General features: G+C 50.7%; 1 protein-coding gene across 1 annotated transcript in view; it reads right to left on the bottom strand.

Annotated features, from left to right (window-relative positions):
• Positions 1-531: 531 nt before the first annotated feature.
• The window catches only part of LOC134021724 (membrane-associated guanylate kinase, WW and PDZ domain-containing protein 2-like), a 56,056-nt gene continuing 34,903 nt past the window's right edge, over positions 532-21,684 (bottom strand). Inside the window, 16 exon segments of the mRNA XM_062462824.1 lie at positions 532-1,415; positions 3,831-3,969; positions 4,114-4,278; positions 4,497-4,719; positions 6,972-7,257; positions 7,628-7,813; positions 11,238-11,480; positions 11,719-11,911; positions 12,579-12,694; positions 13,982-14,180; positions 14,995-15,023; positions 20,391-20,553; positions 20,675-20,848; positions 20,850-20,939; positions 20,941-20,988; positions 20,990-21,210. Coding sequence (XP_062318808.1) covers positions 760-1,415; positions 3,831-3,969; positions 4,114-4,278; positions 4,497-4,719; positions 6,972-7,257; positions 7,628-7,813; positions 11,238-11,480; positions 11,719-11,911; positions 12,579-12,694; positions 13,982-14,180; positions 14,995-15,023; positions 20,391-20,553; positions 20,675-20,848; positions 20,850-20,939; positions 20,941-20,988; positions 20,990-21,210 — 3,131 coding nt within the window. The 3' untranslated portion in view covers positions 532-759.

A 21,684-nucleotide genomic window follows, 5' to 3' on the forward strand; every position in this document is an offset into this window, starting at 1 on the left:
CCTCTCCTCCTACGATCTGTCAGAGATTCCTATCAACTGTCCAATCAGCTTGTGATGCGCTGGCTGGTCCGAGGCTAGAGAGCGTCCTGCTCAGCCCAGCGGCCCGGTTCCAGCATGATCAGGCCCACACTGAGGTCTGGTACCACTGTGAGATGACCTCCCATGTTAAGGTGGTGGGTGTGATCATCTTGGAAAAGAAATGGGGGGGAGAGAGGGGAGGAGAGAGGAGAGAGAAGAGGGGGGAGAGAGGAGAGAGGAGAGAGGGGAGGGGAGAGGAGAGGGGGAGAGAGGAGAGGGAGAGAGAGGAGAGGGAGAGAGAGGAGAGAGAAGAGGGGGAGAGAGGAGAGGGGAGAGGGGAGAGGAGAGGGGGAGAGAGGAGAGTGAAGAGGGGGAGAGAGGAGAGAGAAGAGGGGGAGAGAGGGGAGAGGAGAGGGGGAGAGAGGGGAGAGGAGAGGGGGAGAGAGGAGAGGGAGAGAGAGGAGAGGGAGAGAGAAGAGGGGGAGAGAGGAGAGAGGGGAGGGGAGAGGAGAGGGAGAGAGAGGAGAGGGAGAGAGAAGAGGGGGAGAGAGGAGAGAGGGGAGGGGAGAGGAGAGGGAGAGAGAGGAGAGGGAGAGAGGAGAGAGAAGAGGGGGAGAGAGGAGAGAGAAGAGGGGAGAACAAGATTCCGCTAGGATGTGACTGTAGGGTTGAATGGAGAGCCTGAGATGAGCCCAGCCAGTCCAGCCTAGTCTTACACAGGCTGACTACACATTATCTGGTCTATCTGCTCACTGTGGAGGTCCAGGACCGGAGGGTGCTGGCCGGTCTGTCCTGCCCAGGGGAGCCCCAGGGCCCTAGAGCACCTGCACTCCCATCCACAGGACCCTCCAGGCCCAGAGAGGGGCAGTAGAGCCCACTGTGACCTAGTGCCCCCTCAACCTCTCTGGGCTGCAGGCCTCTGGGCTCAGACCTTTCCTCAAGATGCCCAGGGTCACCTCCATTCAAGCTCACATTCAGGTATGGGTCCCAGGGCCAGGCAGCTTGTGCCTGCTCCTTCTCACCCCCGGGGCTACTGTTCTCTCCATCCCTCCTTTCCATGGACCTTCCCCAGGCAGCTTTCAAGGGTCTGGGCCGGGGCTGCGTCCGCCAGTGTCCCCCCTCAACATCTCTAGGCACCTGATGGGTTTCCTGCCCCTGGACGGTGATCCTTGGCTGGGTGGACCTGCCACCTGGGCCCCCTCTTGTGGACCAGAGGTCTGTCTGCTGTGGAGCCAGGCCCACCATGCGTAGAGGGGCTTCTAGAGAGAGCTGGTGAGGGGGGTCTGAGGCGGATGCTGGATTGGATGAGGCTGGCAGGGGGGGCATCTGGGGGTCAAGGGTCACTTCCGGCAGGGCAGGGTGGGTTGGAGGAAGGGCATCCCTGTTGGAGGCACCGTCTACTGGGGGGCAGAGAGACTCAGTAAGACTGGAGGGGAGACATTTACCTGTAAACATGCACTCACACACACAACTCACACAGCCGTATGAAAACAGCATGCCTCCTCTGCATGCTCAGCACCACATTTGTATCCACTCAGCGTTTCTATGACAACTGGCTCTTCTATGGGTGGGGAACGTGCAGAGAGGTGCAGTGCTGAGAGGTGCAGTGCAGAGAGGTGCAGTGCAGAGAGGTGCAGTGCTGAGAGGTGCAGTGCTGAGAGGTGCAGTGCTGAGAGGTGCAGTGCAGAGAGGTGCAGTGCAGAGAGGTGCAGTGCTGAGAGGTGCAGTGCTGAGAGGTGCAGTGCAGAGAGGTGCAGTGCTGAGAGGTGCAGTGCAGAGAGGTGCAGTGCAGAGAGTGTTTCAGGCAGAGCACCAGGAGTCCAGTACCGTTCTTACCACAGCTTTAACCCTGCTTTAACCCCCCCCCTGCTCCCCTCCCCCCCGCTGCCCCCCCCCCCCCTGCTGCCCTCCCCCCCGCTGCCCCCCCCTACCTGCTCTGCCACATGGCTCCACTACATACCTGCTCTGCCACATGGCTCCACTACATACCTGCTCTGCCACATGGCTCCACTACATACCTGCTCTGCCACATGGCTCCACTACATACCTGCTCTGCCACATGGCTCCACTACATACCTGCTCTGCCACATGGCTCCACTACATACCTGCTCTGCCACATGGCTCCACTACATACCTGCTCTGCCACATGGCTCCACTACATACCTGCTCTGCCACATGGCTCCACTACATACCTGCTCTGCCACATGGCTCCACTACATACCTGCTCTGCCACATGGCTCCACTACATACCTGCTCTGCCACATGGCTCCACTACATACCTGCTCTGCCACATGGCTCCACTACATACCTGCTCTGCCACATGGCTCCACTACATACCTGCTCTGCCACATGGCTCCACTACATACCTGCTCTGCCACATGGCTCCACTACATACCTGCTCTGCCACATGGCTCCACTACATACCTGCTCTGCCACATGGCTCCACTACATACCTGCTCTGCCACATGGCTCCACTACATACCTGCTCTGCCACATGGCTCCACTACATACCTGCTCTGCCACATGGCTCCACTACATACCTGAGGGCTTTCTCTACCAAGACCATCCTGAAAACATACAATCACTCACTGACATGCACACGCACACATTATTCATGCGCACATACACACACGCTATGTACGTGCACACACAAGCATGCATACACACCCACTATTGTGTTCACACACATACACAAACACACATTAAGACATTATGGACATGCGGCTAGACGTGCTGGTCACGAACCGTGTCTTTAGAATGTCCCATTAGGAAGAAATAGGGGGAGCTTAGAGTGTCACCTTGCATGCACATGGGCAGGTTGGACGGTACCAGTCCTGAGGGAAGGATAGTACAAGCCTAAACCATCATTAGACACCAGACATGTACTGTTAGTTAGTGATACAGATTCAGCTTTCAGCCACCAGGGTTAGACCACACACTGGTTAGAGAATCATACAGATAAGAAACAACAGTGTGACTGTGTGAAGGTAGATAGAGGTAGACACCAATGCAGGTGTACCGAGGACCAGCAGAGAGCAGACTGAAGTTGACCTGCTCTGTTAGTGTGCTGTTTCTCTTAGTGAGCAGCAACAATGATAAAGACAGATGTACAGGGGGGTGGATCAAGCAGGCGTTATAGAGAAAGAGGAGGGATGGAAACAGAAGTACAGAGATGGAGAGAACAGGAGGAAAGGAATAAGGGGAGAAGGAAAGATAGATAGGAAAGGAGATAGAAGTTAGAATGATTGGGATGGGAGTTAGAGCGGGGGTACTCAGCAGGCGGACCCAGGCACGATACAATTTGGACCGAAGCCAAAATAAACATTCAAATTTAGTCATGATCCAAGCGAGTTTTCATTGGTGCGTGATTTTGCGCTATAGCCCATATTTTGTTCCTACTAGATCTTCAGTGTAATCACCATGACAACTCACTCACTCAACGTTGTGCCGCAACCTCTGTGGGTCACGCAGGTTGTGTGTGTCATTCGCAACAACGCAGGCAATCGATTTGCTAACGATACCTGTTTCTTCCTTGGCGAAAATCATGGCGTGCTCTAAACCCGACAAAAAGCCTGAAAATACGAAAATATTATTCCCGAAAATCGCACATTTCTGACAGAGTGGACTGACAAGTATGCATTTGTGCTGCCGGTGGAGAGAGACAAAACCGATGTGTTTAATCTGCAATGAGACGGTTGACTGAATGGAAATTTGGTGAGTGGACCTTTTGGGTTTCTAATTGAGTACCCCTGGGTTAGAGGGTTAGGGGGTTACAGGGTTAGGGGGTTCGAGCCTGTTCTGGAGAGACCCACCATACTCAGGCACCTGCCCTGTGCCTCTCTTCAGGAGCAGCCTAACCCTCCGGCCACCAGCCTTGATCAGCTCAATGGCCCGAGCATGGGTCATGTCCCTGGTGCTGTCCCCATTAATCTCTATGATCTGGTCCCCCACCTGTCAGGGAGTAGGGGACATGGGAGGGAGACGAGAAGGTCTCCAGTTTAGGGGGATTCAGAGACATGTTCAGAAGCAGGACTGCAATAAGTCAACAACGCAGCACTACAATCAGATCTGGAGACAGAAGTGACGTCATCTCACCCTCATCCTGCCATTGCGGATGGCAGGCCCGTCCTCAGCCAGACGCAGCACCAGCAGGTCCATCTTGTACTCCCGCCCCCCACGGATGCTGAAGCCAAAGCCTTTGGCACTCTTCTCCAGCTCCACAGTGAAGTAGTCATAATCCTGCAGCGGAACCACGCTGAGCTGCAGGGGCCCAGACAACAGTGCTGCTCCGTGACTGAGGTGTGGGGAATACCTGCGTCTGTGGTCATGTGTGAGCGTGTGTATGTGAGAGTATCTTAGATTGTTCCTGTGTGTGTGTGTGTGCCTTTGTGTGGTCTGGTTGAAAACTTGATTCTTATTAGCTGCAGGGTGTCCATTATTTTGTGATACCTCCTATGTCATTCCTGTGTGAATGGTACCTGTGGTCTGAAGTCTGGAGGAAACTGTCCGATGGGGAACTGGGCGGGGGCCGGGTGTGGACGGTAGTCCAGGAGAGGGGGAGGTTGCCGGTAGTCTAACGTTGGCGGTTGCCGGTAGTCTGTTACCGGGGGATGGCGGTAGTCTACTGGGGGTTGCCGGTAGTCAGTGAATGGGGGCTGGCGGATATCCGGTTTAACGTCTTGTCTTGCTTTCACCTCTGATCTACTGACCAATCACAGGTTAGAGATGAAGATATTGACCAATCACAGGTTAGAGATGAAGATATTGACCAATCACAGGTTAGAGATGAAGATATTGACCAATCACAGGTTAGAGATGAAGATATTGACCAATCACAGGTTAGAGATGAAGATATTGGCCGGCTCCTAAGGGGAATTGTCAATCATCAAGATCAAGAAAAACTGACTGATTATTAGGGTACACCACAGTAGCAGGGGGACCAAGAGGATGATAGTGTAGGGCTGTTTTGGCAGCCCCTTTGTCACTGGTCACCCAGACACTCGTCTGGGACAGTCGTTGATTTGCATGAATGCTAAAATGACAATCACACCTTAATGACACACTTCTGGAAAGGTGGTCTCAACAGTTGAAGAGGAAGGTGGACCAAGGACGACTCTGAAAGTATCATTAAAAGTTGTGTTCTTGTAAATATAGTTCTAAACAGCTTTTAATGTCATGTTTGATATAATTTTGTTTCTTATTTTATGTATTACATTCTAGAAATAATTGTATTGCTGTAACATGTACATGTACAGGGTTTACAGAGTTTGTGCTTGCAGCAGACCAACATGTGTTTAACATATTCCCTTGTCTTGCAAGGGCACCACTTGGTCTACTGCAGCCTTGAGTAATGATCCAATTAGAATTTGTATGCATTAGACAACTTTTCAGTCATATGACCGGTGTCCCCATTTTAGTCAGGTTTGGGTGTATATAGGAAGAAGTTTTTACCACTCATTTTGAGTTCTGTTTACGATACAGCTCCGGTGCGTTAGGCGCCTAGTCTTCGTTGTGAATACCTTTGTCAACCATTGCTCTGAAGGTATGTTTTGTATTTGATGATATTTCATTATCATTGTATTGATTATCTTACTATTTAGATAATAAACTATTATTGTTCATTTTAAGTTACATGTTCTCCTTGAAACGTATCTATCAAGCTACGACGGTGAAAACTTTGATGTAGTCTGGTTATAAACATTTTAAAACCTACTTTTGAAGTAGGTTTTAACTTAAGGCCTCTGAGTCACTTACAGTGGATCTCCACGCTCCGAAGGAATTTACCAGAGCCTCTGAGTGATTGGTTTACATATCCTACTAGGTCGGTGGTTAAATCCATATTATAGTAGAGATAAATGACTGATTAGTGAACACGCATACTTTAGGGTCGATGCTCTGAAGCAGACGATTTTTACCTACGCCAGAGTTTCATGTCATTAACTGTTTAGTGCTCAAGGTACAGGTAACGCACTTGTGCACATTTCTAAAATTGGAGTCAGATATTAACGAGTCAATTATCTCCCTGAACATCTAACCAGAATTGAATTGGGTTTCCCAAGCCGGGAACAAACACCAAGTGTCTCCGGCCTTACGATCCTCCTACCTACAATAGGATGATGAGAGTCTGGTTTCCTCTGAGCAGATCAGCAGTGTAGAGCAGAGGACATATCATCCTGCTAGGCTCTGAAACTTTCATAAAGGTGCAGCCTTCAAGAGAACAAGCCCAGAGCGCTGGGAGCTCACAAGCTCTTAACTTACTTACTCATACACACACACACATACGTACACACACACACACACTCAAACACGCACTAAGTCAGTCCCACACACACACACACACACCTCTCAGATTTTGACGGGGCAAAGTGCCCTGGGACAGGAAGACATGCATTATCTGAGAAGATCTGGAGGTGAATTATTCACTGACGCTGTCAGAGTTAAGTGGAGGTTATGCAACAGAGCCTTAGAGAGAAAGAGGCATTCTGGGGCAACTGCACTGGCTCAGGTAGTTGTCAAGGTTCGAGCAGGATAGGATCATAAAACACTTATTCCTCTATATGTACACACACACACACACACTGATACAGCCTCATACTGATACAGCCTCACACTGATACAGCCTCACACTAATACAGCCTCACACTGATACAGCCTCACACTGATACAGCCTCACACTGATACAGCCTCACACTGATACAGCCTCACACTGATACAGCCTCATACTGATACAGCCTCACACTGATACAGCCTCACACTGATACAGCCTCATACTGATACAGCCTCACACTGATACAGCCTCACACTGATACAGCCTCACACTAATACAGCCTCACACTGATACAGCCTCACACTGATACAGCCTCACACTGATACAGCCTCACACTACCACACCTCTTCAGGACATGTTCTACTGTGTGTACAGTAGGACACAGCTGTTACCAGAGGGGTCTCACCTGCCATCATGGAGGTAGATCTGTGGAGGAGGGGGTCCGGTGGGCTGGCTCACCGGGCTCTGCTGCTGGCCGGGCGGGGTGGGTGCTGGGCCGGGCTGGGGGGCTGGTGATCCTGGCTGGGGGGGCGGTGGTCCTGGCTGGGGGGCCGGTGGTCCTGGTTGGCCCGTTGCTGAGGCAGGCGGGGGGACAGCTGGACTGGGCTGGGCTACAGGACTGGGTTGGGTCTGGGGACTGTGTTTCTGGGTCAGGGGGCTCTGTTTCTCTGAACCAGGTCCCGAATGGGGATCTGTGATGGAAAGTTGTCATGGTAACATGCTCTAACCTAGCAACAGAGATGTTCTTAGCAACCATTAGGAACAACGCTGTGTGCCCTGAACGGCAGGAGCAGCAGGCTGACACATGCCATCGTCCTCGCTCTCTCTCCAACTCTCTCACTCTTCATTCTTTTAATTTAATTTCTTTCGAGTCAATATGCTTCACTGGCATAATGTCCACAGTATGTATCAACACATCCAAATATGAGAAAAATAACCCTAAATCTGGCATGGGGTCAATAGCACTGGACGACAGACCACGGCTCAATTCAAACTGCTTTGTTGGCATAAAATCCTTCCATAAACATGACCAAAGCCAGAGTTTCAAAGTATTCCTCTCACCTTCCTCAGGTATGATATGTAGTGTGACGGTCAGCCCAGCATCCTTGATCAGCTTGACGATGTCGGCGTGTGGCATGCTGATGATGGACTGCCCGTTGACAGCCAGGATGCGGTCGCCCACCTTCAGCTTGCCACAGCGGTCAGCGGGACTGCCCTCAATGATGCGTCCGATCTTGTGCGGCACATCTGATGGGAGGTCGACACACAGGATAAAGACTCCTATAATGTGTGGAAACAACTCATCTTGGCCAATATTAATTTATCTAAATTGGCCGATACAGATATTCTTTTATTTGTATGGAAAAACAATGAAGGAGCTAAGTCTAAATTAAGTAAATAATTAAAAACATTATTAAAGAAATCCATCACTCAATGAATATATTTTTTTTGATGCTATGTTTAAATGGCATAACCAAATTATGATAATTTCAGAATACAACATTATATTTCCCAATGGCACATTTCACTACAGTATTTAACATTTCATAATGACCTATAGTCAAACTGCCTTAGTAACACATGTTATGGTCTTTATATTATGTAATTTGTTTATAATATCAGGACTCTTCATAATAACACAATGAATCAGCACAGGATGGTGATCTGTAGCTAGTATTGGAAAATCTTTCCATATGATCTTGGTTGATGATGAACCGCTTCAGTTAAAAAATTGAGTTTATGATAGAAATGTTGGCTGAGTCAATAGCATTGGATGACATGGAAGAATGACAAAACAGTATGGAACAATATGTGTGAGAATTAACAGAGTTTGAAGAGAAAATGACTCTTTGGTCTATGGAAACGACCACAATCCAAGCAAAACGTATTGCTGCCATGTTGGGAGGGTCAGTGACCCTAACACTAACCCTATAGGCAATGAAGGCAGAACTACTGGTAATTTATAGGGCATTTTCACGCTCATGGTTGATAGTCCAAACTTTTACAGTTATCAGATGATAAATGTATTGGTGGGTGATGCATCGGTGAGTCCCTAACACACACGAGCAAGGGGCACACTGTTCTCACCCTGCAGATAACAATATTTGACATCATATTCATACTGAGTGGATGGAGACTGTTTCTGAATGTAACATAATGCTGACGGCAGCATGGTGAGGTATGAGGGCAGCATGGTGCGGTATGAGGGCAGCATGGTGAGGTATGAGGGCAGCATGGTGCGGTATGAGGGCAGCATGGTGCGGTATGAGGGCAGCATGGTGCGGTATGAGGGCAGCATGGTGCGGTATGAGGGCAGCATGGTGCGGTATGAGGGCAGCATGGTGAGGTATGAGGGCAGCATGGTGAGGTATGAGGGCAGCATGGTGCGGTATGAGGGCAGCATGGTGCGGTATGAGGGCAGCATGGTGAGGTATGAGGGCAGCATGGTGCGGTATGAGGGCAGCATGGTGCGGTATGAGGGCAGCATGGTGAGGTATGAGGGAAGCATGGTGCGGTATGAGGGCAGCATGGTGCGGTATGAGGGCAGCATGGTGAGGTATGAGGGCAGCATGGTGCGGTATGAGGGCAGCATGGTGAGGTATGAGGGCAGCATGGTGAGGTATGAGGGCAGCATGGTGAGGTATGAGAGCAGCATGGTGAGGTATGAGGGCAGCATGGTGAGGTATGAGAGCAGCATGGTGAGGTATGAGGGCAGCATGGTGAGAGCAGCATGGTGAGGTATGAGGGCAGCATGGTGAGGTATGAGGGCAGCATGGTGAGGATGAGGGCAGCATGGTGAGGGCAGCATGGTGAGGGCAGCATGGTGAGGGCAGCATGGTGAGGGCAGCATGGTGAGGTATGAGGGCAGCATGGTGAGGGCAGCATGGTGAGGTATGAGGGCAGCATGGTGCGGTATGAGGGCAGCATGGTGCGGTATGAGGGCAGCATGGTGAGGATGAGGGCAGCATGGTGCGGTATGAGGGCAGCATGGTGAGGGCAGCATGGTGAGGTATGAGGGCAGCATGGTGCGGTATGAGGGCAGCATGGTGCGGTATGAGGGCAGCATGGTGAGGTATGAGGGCAGCATGGTGCGGTATGAGGGCAGCATGGTGAGGTATGAGGGCAGCATGGTGAGGTATGAGGGCAGCATGGTGAGGTATGAGAGCAGCATGGTGAGGTATGAGGGCAGCATGGTGAGGTATGAGAGCAGCATGGTGAGGTATGAGGGCAGCATGGTGAGAGCAGCATGGTGAGGTATGAGGGCAGCATGGTGAGGTATGAGGGCAGCATGGTGAGGATGAGGGCAGCATGGTGAGGGCAGCATGGTGAGGGCAGCATGGTGAGGTATGAGGGCAGCATGGTGAGGGCAGCATGGTGAGGTATGAGGGCAGCATGGTGCGGTATGAGGGCAGCATGGTGCGGTATGAGGGCAGCATGGTGAGGATGAGGGCAGCATGGTGCGGTATGAGGGCAGCATGGTGAGGGCAGCATGGTGAGGTATGAGGGCAGCATGGTGCGGTATGAGGGCAGCATGGTGCGGTATGAGGGCAGCATGGTGAGGATGAGGGCAGCATGGTGAGGTATGAGAGCAGCATGGTGAGGGCAGCATGGTGAGGGCAGCATGGTGAGGTATGAGGGAAGCATGGTGAGGTATGAGGGCAGCATGGTGCGGTATGAGGGCAGCATGGTGCGGTATGAGGGCAGCATGGTGAGGTATGAGGGCAGCATGGTGCGGTATGAGGGCAGCATGGTGAGGTATGAGGGCAGCATGGTGCGGTATGAGGGCAGCATGGTGCGGTATGAGGGCAGCATGGTGAGGATGAGGGCAGCATGGTGCGGTATGAGGGCAGCATGGTGAGGATGAGGGCAGCATGGTGAGGATGAGAGCAGCATGGTGAGGTATGAGGGCAGCATGGTGAGGTATGAGAGCAGCATGGTGAGGTATGAGGGCAGCATGGTGAGGTATGAGAGCAGCATGGTGCGGTATGAGAGCAGCATGGTGAGGTATGAGGGCAGCATGGTGAGGTATGAGAGCAGCATGGTGAGGTATGAGGGCAGCATGGTGAGGTATGAGGGCAGCATGGTGAGGGCAGCATGGTGAGGTATGAGGGCAGCATGGTGAGGTATGAGGGCAGCATGGTGAGGGCAGCATGGTGAGGTATGAGGGCAGCATGGTGAGGGCAGCATGGTGAGGTATGAGGGCAGCATGGTGAGGGCAGCATGGTGAGGTATGAGGGCAGCATGGTGAGGTATGAGAGCAGCATGGTGAGGTATGAGGGCAGCATGGTGAGGTATGAGAGCAGCATGGTGAGGTATGAGGGCAGCATGGTGAGGTATGAGAGCAGCATGGTGAGGTATGAGGGCAGCATGGTGAGGATGAGGGCAGCATGGTGAGGTATGAGGGCAGCATGGTGAGGGCAGCATGGTGAGGGCAGCATGGTGAGGGCAGCATGGTGAGGTATGAGGGCAGCATGGTGAGGGCAGCATGGTGAGGGCAGCATGGTGAGGTATGAGGGCAGCATGGTGAGGGCAGCATGGTGAGGGCAGCATGGTGAGGTATGAGGGCAGCATGGTGAGGATGAGGGCAGCATGGTGAGGTATGAGGGCAGCATGGTGAGGGCAGCATGGTGAGGGCAGCATGGTGAGGTATGAGGGCAGCATGGTGACTCACTGATGACGGCAGTGTTTTCCGGACGGTTCAGCGAGCTGATGATGACAAATCCAAAGCCCTCGGTCTCCTTGCGGTGGATGACCACGTCACTGGTCTGCAGGGAGGAGCCCTCTGGCGGGGCGGGGCCGGTGGGAGCGGCGTTGCCGGGAGTGATGAGGCCACCGGAAGCGGGATCGCTGCGGGGGGAGCTGTGCTGGGTAGACACGGAGCCAGGGCTTCGGCCGTTTACCGGACACAGTTCTCCTACAGGAGGGGAGAATGAGAGGGAAAGTGCAAGAGAGAGAGAATGGAGAATAGTGGAATAGAAAATTCAAAAAGATAATAAACATTTTGCAATACTTAAAAAGTTGTAAAACCCTAACTAAACAGCAGCCCAGAGGTGATGGTGTTGGGGTGGTGTTGGGGTGGTGTCGGGGTGGTGTCGGGGTGGTGTCGGGGTGGTGTCGGGGTGGTGTCGGGGTGGTGTTGGGGTGGAGCGTACCGGGCGTGAGGACCCTCCTCCTGACCGTCAGGCTAACCTGCCCGTTGCGGGCGGCAGCGTGCATCAGGTCGATCACATAGCGGTGTGGTTTCCCGGCCACGACCATCTTGTCCACGGAGATGAGCTCGTCACCTGGCCGCAGCCTGCCGTCCCTCTCAGCCGGCGTGTTCTCAATGATGGCACCAATCACAATCTGTTCAGGGACAGACAATGTTATCCAAACGTAATGATTAAACATTCACTTGTACAAACTCATCCTGTCACAATGTGTGTGTGTGTAAATGAAGTTCATTTTGATTATGGTAAATGGACAAATGTGGGGTGAGGTGCAGAGATTGGAAGTAACAAAGTACAAATACTTTAATACTGTACTTTAGTATATTTTTGTGGTATCAGTACTATACAATTTATTTCTTCTGACAACTTTTTACTTTATCTCCTTAAACCAGGCTTGTTGACTTTAGTTTGAATCTGTATTTGGTGGCATGATCAATATGATCAATATGTCTATAGTGTATTTGGTGGCATGATCAATATGTCTATAGTGTATTTGGTGGCATGATCAATATGTCTATAGTGTATTTTTGTATGAATGTTTTAACATGATGTGAGGTCCAGTTACCAGTGTGACACTAAACCAGGTAGTAGTAATGGCTACTTTTTACTTAAGTATGTCAGAGCCCATACTTCTTTAATTCAACTTGATTGGTAAAAGTGTAGTCAGTACTTTTACCAGAGTCTTTTAAACATGAGTATCTGTACTACTTGAGTGATGGATGTGTACTTTCGCCCTCTCTGGTGAGGTGTATTTGTGTGTGTGTGTGTGCGTGTGTGTGTGGTCCAGCCCGTCCCATACGAGCCTTGTCACGAGCGTCCGGACTCACAGCCTGCACGGCCTCGTCTCCGCCCAGGATGCGGAACCCAAATCCGGTCTTCTCTCTCAGGAGATGAACTTCCACATCCTGATATTCTGGTCCTGGGGGATTGGGTGGGAAAGAGGGGGAAAAGGTAATGGTGGAGAAGGGAGATGGAGAGAGGGAGGGAGGGGAATTCCACATCCATTCTACAGTTGCCACTCTAGGCTATGCAGGTTTAAAATGAAAAGAATACATGTAAATGTCAGTCTGCTACAATTGCTAAACTGTTTAGGGTTAATAAGATATAGTTTAGGTTTGGACTAGGTAGTTAAACACAGAGGTGTTAAGCTATTTATATAAGGTATGCATAAGTATACTATGGTTAGTTAACTATACAGATAAAGGTTAGTTGGACACAGGTGAAGGTTAGTAAGCTCTACAGCAGGGGTGCACAATTACAAATCAAAAAGGTCCATTGACTAACATTTTCTCCCCACGAAGGGGAGGGGGTGCTGCTGGTGTTTCTGATTGGCTGGTAGCTGGCATGACTCAGTGTAACTGAGACAGCTCTCAACTCTGCATTAAACCTCCCTCCTTATGCCAGGGCCTTGTCCATTAACTTTAATAGCGGGACGATTTCTCTCTTACTTTACGTAAGAAACACAAGGTATGGCATGTGAGATATGAACTGGTTGAAATGCGTGAGTCTCACAGTGAATGCGTGAGATTTGAGAGCCCTGTGTCTAACATGCAATATGATTTGGGGCGTCATTCTTGTATATTGGGCCGTAGGTTTAGGGTTAAGCTAATAAATAAAGTAGTGACACTCGCTGCAGGAAGGACAAAGGGATATTTGTCTGTCCACTTCTCTTTGAAAGCTCAATTTTCTGTATCCACTTTCCTGACTTTTGCGCACCCCATTCTACAACCTCTTTTACATCAGCTTTTGCATCTATCGCTGTCTCAAATCAAATAAAAATGTATTTGTATAGCCCTTTTTACACGCAAGCATGTCACAGAGGGCTTCACATACGCCCATAGAACTGCCCTTCAACCAACCTAAACCCTCAAGGATTCTGTCTCTCTCCTAACATGCATTGTAAACTTTAGCTTTGATTGTCTGAAGTTTCGTGTGGTGATTTAAATAACGTATGTGATTGGAAAACCCATGGGAGTATGAAGCGCTGTCTAGGACCTTCCCAGCTGTGCTGAGCCAGCGCAGTATGTGTTCATTGAAAATAAAGGTTGCTTCATCAGTATTTAATTTAACAATTATTTATGTGAAATAGGTCCAGATAGAATCTCCACTTGTCTGGACACGGTGCACCCCTGCTCTACAGGTCAAGGTTCATTAACTAAACAGGTTTGGGTGAGTTAAAAGCAGAGACAGAACAGATTCAACTCACGACGGCTCTCGTAGAGGGCCCTGGACTTCTCATAGAGGTCATAAGGGTCGGGTTTGTTGAGGTCGAAGCCTTCGGTGGAGTCTGGGACGGAGGTCCGGTGCTGAGGCTGGGACGGGAAAGGGGTCCCAGGGGGCAGGAGCGGAGGGGCGGACAGACCGGTCTGGGAGGGGCTCCCCTGAGGATCCCACGGCTCTGACAGCTACGTGAGGGGAGAGGGGTTGTAGGGTGTGGGGGAGGAGTGTGTAATTCATAGACCCACTGTTATTAGATAGGCCTCTGGTGCTCTGGAGATGCTCAAACTATTAAGAAACTATTAAGAGAACATCTCGTAGATATCTAAGTTGTTAAGGTTAAAATTAAACAGAGTTCAATGATTATAATTAAATATATTCATATTTGATGGTGCATCGATGTATCATATGGTACATATGATACATTATCATATGGTACATATAATGGTACATATGACCTATCTAACAAAAATAATTTCCTCATTCACTCTTACTCATCACCTCTTCACCTAAACAATGGTGATGTTCAAAACACCAGAACCACCAGATGTCTGAGCTCCAACTGCAGGGTTCATACCCAGAACACAACAGCGGGATTCAGACAAGCAAACAGAGGGCTAAGTGCAGTCTCTGACAAAACTCCAACAAGAAGTTAGTAAAGAGCTTGGTGGAAAATCTCCGCAGGTAAGGTGAAATGAGGAGATTCTCCAATTAGGCTGAACTACACCTTCTAGCAGGGCACCCAGGTACCCAGGCACACAAACAAACACAAATTCCATTTACTGTTTCATCTTTCTCCTTGAGCAAACACACGCACACAGCTCTCTCTCTCTCTGTCTCTGTGTGTCTCTCTCTCTGTCTCTCTCTCTCTCTCTGTCTCTGTCTCTGTGTGTCTCTCTCTCTGTCTCTCTCTGTGTCTCTCTGTGTCTCTCTGTGTCTCTCTGTGTCTCTCTGTGTCTCTCTGTGTCTCTCTGTGTCTCTGTGGGTTGGATGATACTGTACCTGATTGGACTTCCATGGAGATGCGTTTCCTGCAGAGAGAGACAACACATGAGGCTTGTAGAAGAGAGAAAGAGTGTGTGAGAGAAAGAAAGAGCTAAATAGAGAGAACAGAGAATAAGAGGGGCAGGATGTATAAAGTATGAGAGACAGACAGCAAAGTGACATCTTCTGCTGCCTGGTCGCTCGTGACACACTGTGACAGCAGAGACAGTATTGTACCACAGCCCCCTGCGGTTTACAACATTCAGTGAGTTTCTCTCCGTCAACATCAGCGAGAGCCATAACATTCACATTCACTCGTTGCGTTTGTTTTCAGCATAATTACATCATTAGGCTAGGGGCAGAAGACGTGCCTATTTTTACCCACAATAACTCGAGCAGCAACGGGTAGAGTGCAGCATTACTGTACAGCCGCTACATCAACTCTTGTATCGCTAGCTAGCATATTCCCCTGTGACTTTGAAAGTGAAACATGTAAAGGCACTGAGAGGCACTTTTACACACACATCTGGAGGCCGGGCAGAAAGCGAAGCGGACTAACTTCTTCCGGCAATAGCAAACGTCATAGGACAGGACCTGAGTGATGTCATAGGACAGGACCTGAGTGACGTCATAGGACAGGACCTAAGTGATGTCATAGGACAGGACCTGAGTGACGTCATAGGACAGGACCTGAGTGATGTCATAGGACAGGACCTGAGTGACGTCATAGGACAGGACCTGAGTGACGGCATAGGACAGGACCTGAGTGACATCATAGGACAGGACCTGAGTGACGTCATAGGACAGGACCTGAGTAGGCACAGCAAGAAGCTGATGACACGTTACTGCAGAGCACCGCTGGGCCGCTTTGTGTGACAGCATGTTGTCATGACGACCCTGACGCAGGCCCGATCGGAACCCTTGAAAGCAGGGAGCGGAGTAGCGCTAAAAAGATTTCATGATTTCAATAAGATGGACCCCGGGAGGCAGCTGGAGAGGTGAGGAGAATGTGATGGAGTCAGGAGGAGAATGTGATGGAGTCAGGAGGAGAATGTGATGGAGTCAGGAGGAGAATGTGATGGAGTCAGGAGGAGAATGTGATGGAGTCAGGAGGAGAATGTGATGGAGTCAGGAGGAGAATGTGATGGAGTCATGGGCGTCAGGGGTGTTGATTCAGACGGAGACTCATACTCACTTAGCCCCTAATTCTCTCCACATACCCATCCTCCGTCAGTCTCTGCTGCTAGGATGTCCCTCTCCGCTTCAGCACCACGGAGAGCCTAACCCCTAACCCTCCATCTCTAAATATTATAACTTCCTATTGGGGACGGTTCTTAACAACTCTGTAGTACCATGACCACGGAAAGATAGATGTATGGCTGCAGCGTTCCAATTCGGCTTGCGGACATAAATCACAGAACAGAAGCTCCCCCCCCCCCTCGCACCCATTAAAGTGCATTTACATTTCATGCTAATGAGATAACCCTAACCCTGATGAGATAACCCTAATGAGATAACCCTAACCCTGATGAGATAACCCTAATGAGATAACCCTAACCCTGATGAGATAACCCTAATGAGATAACCCTAACCCTGATGAGATAACCCTAATGAGATAACCCTAACCCTGATGAGATAACCCTAATGAGATAACCCTAACCCTGATGAGATAACCCTAATGAGATAACCCTAACCCTGATGAGATAACCCTAATGAGATAACCCTAACCCTGATGAGATAACCCTAATGAGATAACCCTAACCCTGATGAGATAACCCTAATGAGATAACCCTAACCCTGATGAGATAACCCTAATGAGATAACCCTAACCCTGATGAGATAACCCTGATGAGATAACCCTACCCATGCTAATGAGATAACCCTAATGAGATAACCCTAACCCTGATGAGATAACCCTAATGAGATAACCCTAACCCTGATGAGATAACCCTAATGAGATAACCCTAACCCTGATGAGATAACCCTACCCATGCTAATGAGATAACCCTACCCATGCTAATGAGATTCTGTGTGCAGGATGTGAGGAGGGCTCCCACGCATGCTAATGAGGAACAGCTGATTGGCCGGCAGCTGATTGGCCGGCAGCAGTTCTGCCCTTTGGTCCAGCCTCACAGACTAGCCTGCTGGGTCCCCTGCATCACACCCATTGGTTTCTGGACCCTCCTGACCCACCCGTATGAGCGTGATATGTATTCTGATTGGCTCAGCCAGCTGTCGGTTGTCTGTAGTTGGCTCAGCGTTAAACGGAGCGCCGGGGCTTCAAACACAACCGGAGCTCAGCAGAGCGCTGGCAGTATGCCCACACCAGGGGCTCACACACACACAGATGTACACACACACACAGAGCGCTGGCAGTATGCCCGCGAGAGGAGCGCACAAACACAGAGATATACACACACACACAGATGTACACACACACACAAATGCAGAATCACACAAAGGCATTCTGTCACTTCCAGTTTGTCTGCTATGGCAGTCTCATGAAGACATGCACAGACCATGTACAGTACATGTGTGTACAACTGGGTTAACCCTAACCCTAACCCAACTGGCCATCTCAGAAACAGACATAATTCAGAACGCACACTCAACATGACATGGATGCCATCCATTACTACCTGGGCTGTGTGTGTGGGTATCTACGTGTGTGTGTGTATGTGTGTGTGTGTGAGAGAGTGTTAAAGAGCGTGTGTGGAGGTAAAGATATGAATGAACATCCCTGCATGTCTCCACCTGTTGCTCTGGCCTGGCCAGGCAGTGTCAGACCTGATGCAGGTGCACCAGTCAGCCACCAGGTGGCGCATGCTAGCTCTGCAGGGATGCAGGTGCACCAGTCAGCCACCAGGTGGCGCATGCTAGCTCTGCGGGGATGCAGGTGCACCAGTCAGCCACCAGGTGGCGCATGCTAGCTCTGCAGGGATGAGAGGCGCGAGACGGCTCAATCTGTGAATCTGTGAGACTCAAGCAGCAACCTGGCAGCGCTATACACACACACACACACACACACACACACACACACACACACACTGGAACAGGTCCAGTTTCCAGTTGGTTTCTCTCCGTTAACCTCCCAGTCAGGTGTTTGAGACATCACATACCATACTAACTCATCTACTGACACACACACATCACATACTAACTCATCTACTGACACACACATCACATACTAACTCATCTACTGACACACACACACACATCACATACTAACTCATCTACTGACACACACATCACATACTAACTCATCTACTGACACACACACATCACATACTAACTCATCTACTGACACACACACATCACATACTAACTCATCTACTGACACACACATCACATACTAACTCATCTACTGACACACACACACATCACATACCATACTAACTCATCTACTGACACACACATCACATACTAACTCATCTACTGACACACACATCACATACTAACTCATCTACTGACACACACACACATCACATACCATCTCATCTACTGACACACACACATCACATACTAACTCATCTACTGACACACACACATCACATACCATCTCATCTACTGACACACACATCACATCACATAATAACTCATCTACTGACCACACATCACATACTAACTCATCTACTGACACACACACATCACATACTAACTCATCTACTGACACACACACATCACATACCACGTAGGAAGTCAGGTGGCTGAGCGGTGAGGGAATCGGGCTAGTAATCCGAAGGTTGCTAGTTCGATTCCCGGTCATGCCAACTGACGCTGTGTCCTTGGGCAAGACACTTCACCCTACTTGCCTCGGGGGAATGTCCCTGTACTGACTGTAAGTCGCTCTGGATAAGAGCGTCTGCTAAATGACTAAATGTAAATGTAAATCTCATCTACTGACACACACACATCACATACTAACTCATCTACTGACACACACATCACATACTAACTCATCTACTGACACACACACATCACATACCATCTCATCTACTGACGCACACACACATCACATACTAACTCATCTACTGACACACACACACATCACATACTAACTCATCTACTGACACACACACACATCACATACCATCTCATCTACTGACACACACACACACCCACACTAGTATAACAATGGTCGACAATCAACTGCATTTAGTAAATCAATACACATCAATTTTACAGAGGCAATATAATTAATAATAGTGAAATCTCTGGGGTTTTTCTGAGTGTGTGTGTGACACACAGAGAGGGACGTTTGTGTGAGAGCGTGACTCCTCCATCACCCCTTCCACTTCCCCACAAGCATTTGTGTGTAGAGGGCTTCAGATCATTTCCAAGGCCAATTCAGACCTGTGACCAGAACACCTTTGTGAGATCCAGTGTCAAACAAACAGGTTGTCTGATGCGTAATTACATTTCCCTGCAGATGGGTTAGGGTTTGGTGCAGGTGGCCAAAGTCGGGATTTGAAGTAAGAGATGCCCTCACACTCTGTGGAGCTCTCGTTATGTTCTGACCTTCTAGAACAGATTCCCCTTTCTGTTCACTTTGGTTTCCAATAGTGCTCTGAACCTGTGGCGCTCTCTCTCTCTCCCTCTCCCATCTCTCCCTTCCCCCTCTCTCTCTCCAATCTCTCCCTTCCCCCTCTCTCTCTCCCTCCCCCATCTCTCCCTTCCCCCTCTCTCTCTCCCTCCCCCATCTCTCCCTTCCCCCTCTCTCTCTCCCTCTCCCATCTCTCCCTTCCCCCTCTCCCTCTCCCACCTCTCCCTTCCCCCTCTCTCTCTCCCATCTCTCCCTTCCCCCTCTCTCTCTCCCTCCCCCATCTCTCCCTTCCCCCTCTCTCTCTCCCTCTCCCATCTCTCCCTTCCCCCTCTCCCTCTCCCACCTCTCCCTTCCCCCTCTCTCTCTCCCATCTCTCCCTTCCCCCTCTCTCTCTCCTTCCCTCCCTTCCCCCTGTCTCTCTCCCTCCCCCAGCTTTCCCTCCTCCCTCTCTCTCTCTCTCCCTCCCCCAGCTCCCCCCCCCCCCCCCCCCCCCCTCTCTCTCTCTCTCTCTCTCTCTCTCTCTCTCTCTCTCTCTCTCTCTCTCTCTCTCTCTCTCTCTCTCTCCCTCTCTCTCCCTCTCCCTCTCTCTCCCTCCCCCTTCTCTCTCTCTCTCCCTCCCCCTTCTCTCTCTCTCTCTCTCTCCTCCTCCCCCCTCTCTCTCTCCCTCCCCCAACTCTCCCCCCATCTCTCTCCCCCCCAGCTCTCCCTCCCCTCTCTCTCTTTTTATTTCTCTCTTCACTTGAAGGGAAACAGTCACCACAGTGAAGACATGAGTAGCCAGGCAACCAGCCAGCTAACCGAACAGATAGACAGCATCCAGCCAGGCACAGACATACTGACAGACAACCAGGCATCCAGCCAGGGTGCTGACCTGCTCTCTGCACCAGCAGCGTGGCCTCTGCCCCGACAGGACAGTCCTTCAGCAGCTCCACCACGCGGCCGTGTCCAGCCCCCGCCACCGTCTGACGGTTCACCTCCAGAATCAGGTCGCCCTCGATCAGCCCCATTGCACCCTGGGAACCGGGCTCCAGAACCTGCACACAATGCGAGCAGACAACACCCGCACACATGAGTCAGAGTCTGCTTGTGCGTGGGGGAGGTAACCTCACACATGAGTCAGAGTCTGCTGGTGCGTGGGGGAGACTAACACGTCACCTGCTTTACTCGCTGCCCAGTTGGACTGTCGGCGATGGTGAACCCAAACCCCTCCGCTCCCTTCACCATGGTAACGGTCAGCAGCTCCGCTCCCGGCCCTGTGACTCCGCCGGCCATCCCGGTCGCCCCCGATGACGCCATGGAGACATTGTCATCGTGCGGGGTGAGGGCGGGGGCCTGGGCCAGGAGTGGTGGGGGGCAGGGAGGAGCCGTCCAGGTGAGTGTCCCCAGGGTGCGGGGGGGGCATGGCCAGGGCCTGGGGGGGGCAGCTGGGAGCTCAGCGACAGGTACTCCAGGTAGGGGTCGTAGCCCCCCGCGGCCATTAACCACCAGGGGGCGATGTTCCAGGCCGATAGGCGTCATAGAGGCAGCGGCCGCAGCGGCGTTGGGGTCCTCGGGGTCGAAGGGCAGAGGGTAACCCCGGCACAACACCAGGGTCACACTCTGCCCAATGGGCACCGACTGGAACAGCTTGACCACGTCAGCGTGGGTGGTGCCCAGCACGCAGATGTCATTGATGTACACAATGACATCACCTGGAGGGGAGGGCACGCAGGGTTAGAGGGTGAGGGGAGGGATGAAGTGTGTGTGAGTGAGTGTGTGTGAGTGAGTGTATGTGTATATGAGTGTGTGTGTGAGTGTGTGTATGAGTGAGTGTGTGTATGTATGAGTGTGTGTATGAGTGTGTGTATATGAGTGTGTGTGTGTGCGCAACAGGGTCAGAGTAAGGCCAGTGCCTTTGTGAGTCTCTGTGGAACACTGAGAACATGCATGTGTTTTCCCTGGGGTTAGGGTTAGAGGATGACCTAACCCTAACCCTGGGGTTTGGAACATGCTGGCCGTTCAGGACATTGTGTGTATTTGTGTGTGTGTAAGAGAGAGAGAGAGAGACAGAGAGACAGACAGAGAGAGAGAGAGAGAGAGAGAGAGAGAGAGAGAGAGAGAGAGAGAGAGAGAGAGAGAGAGAGAGAGAGAGAGAAGTAGTTTGTTTGAATTTGTGTTATTCAGAG

Source organism: Osmerus eperlanus, chromosome 5 (genome assembly GCF_963692335.1).
Source record: "Osmerus eperlanus chromosome 5, fOsmEpe2.1, whole genome shotgun sequence".
NCBI classification, from domain to species: Eukaryota; Metazoa; Chordata; class Actinopteri; order Osmeriformes; family Osmeridae; genus Osmerus; species Osmerus eperlanus.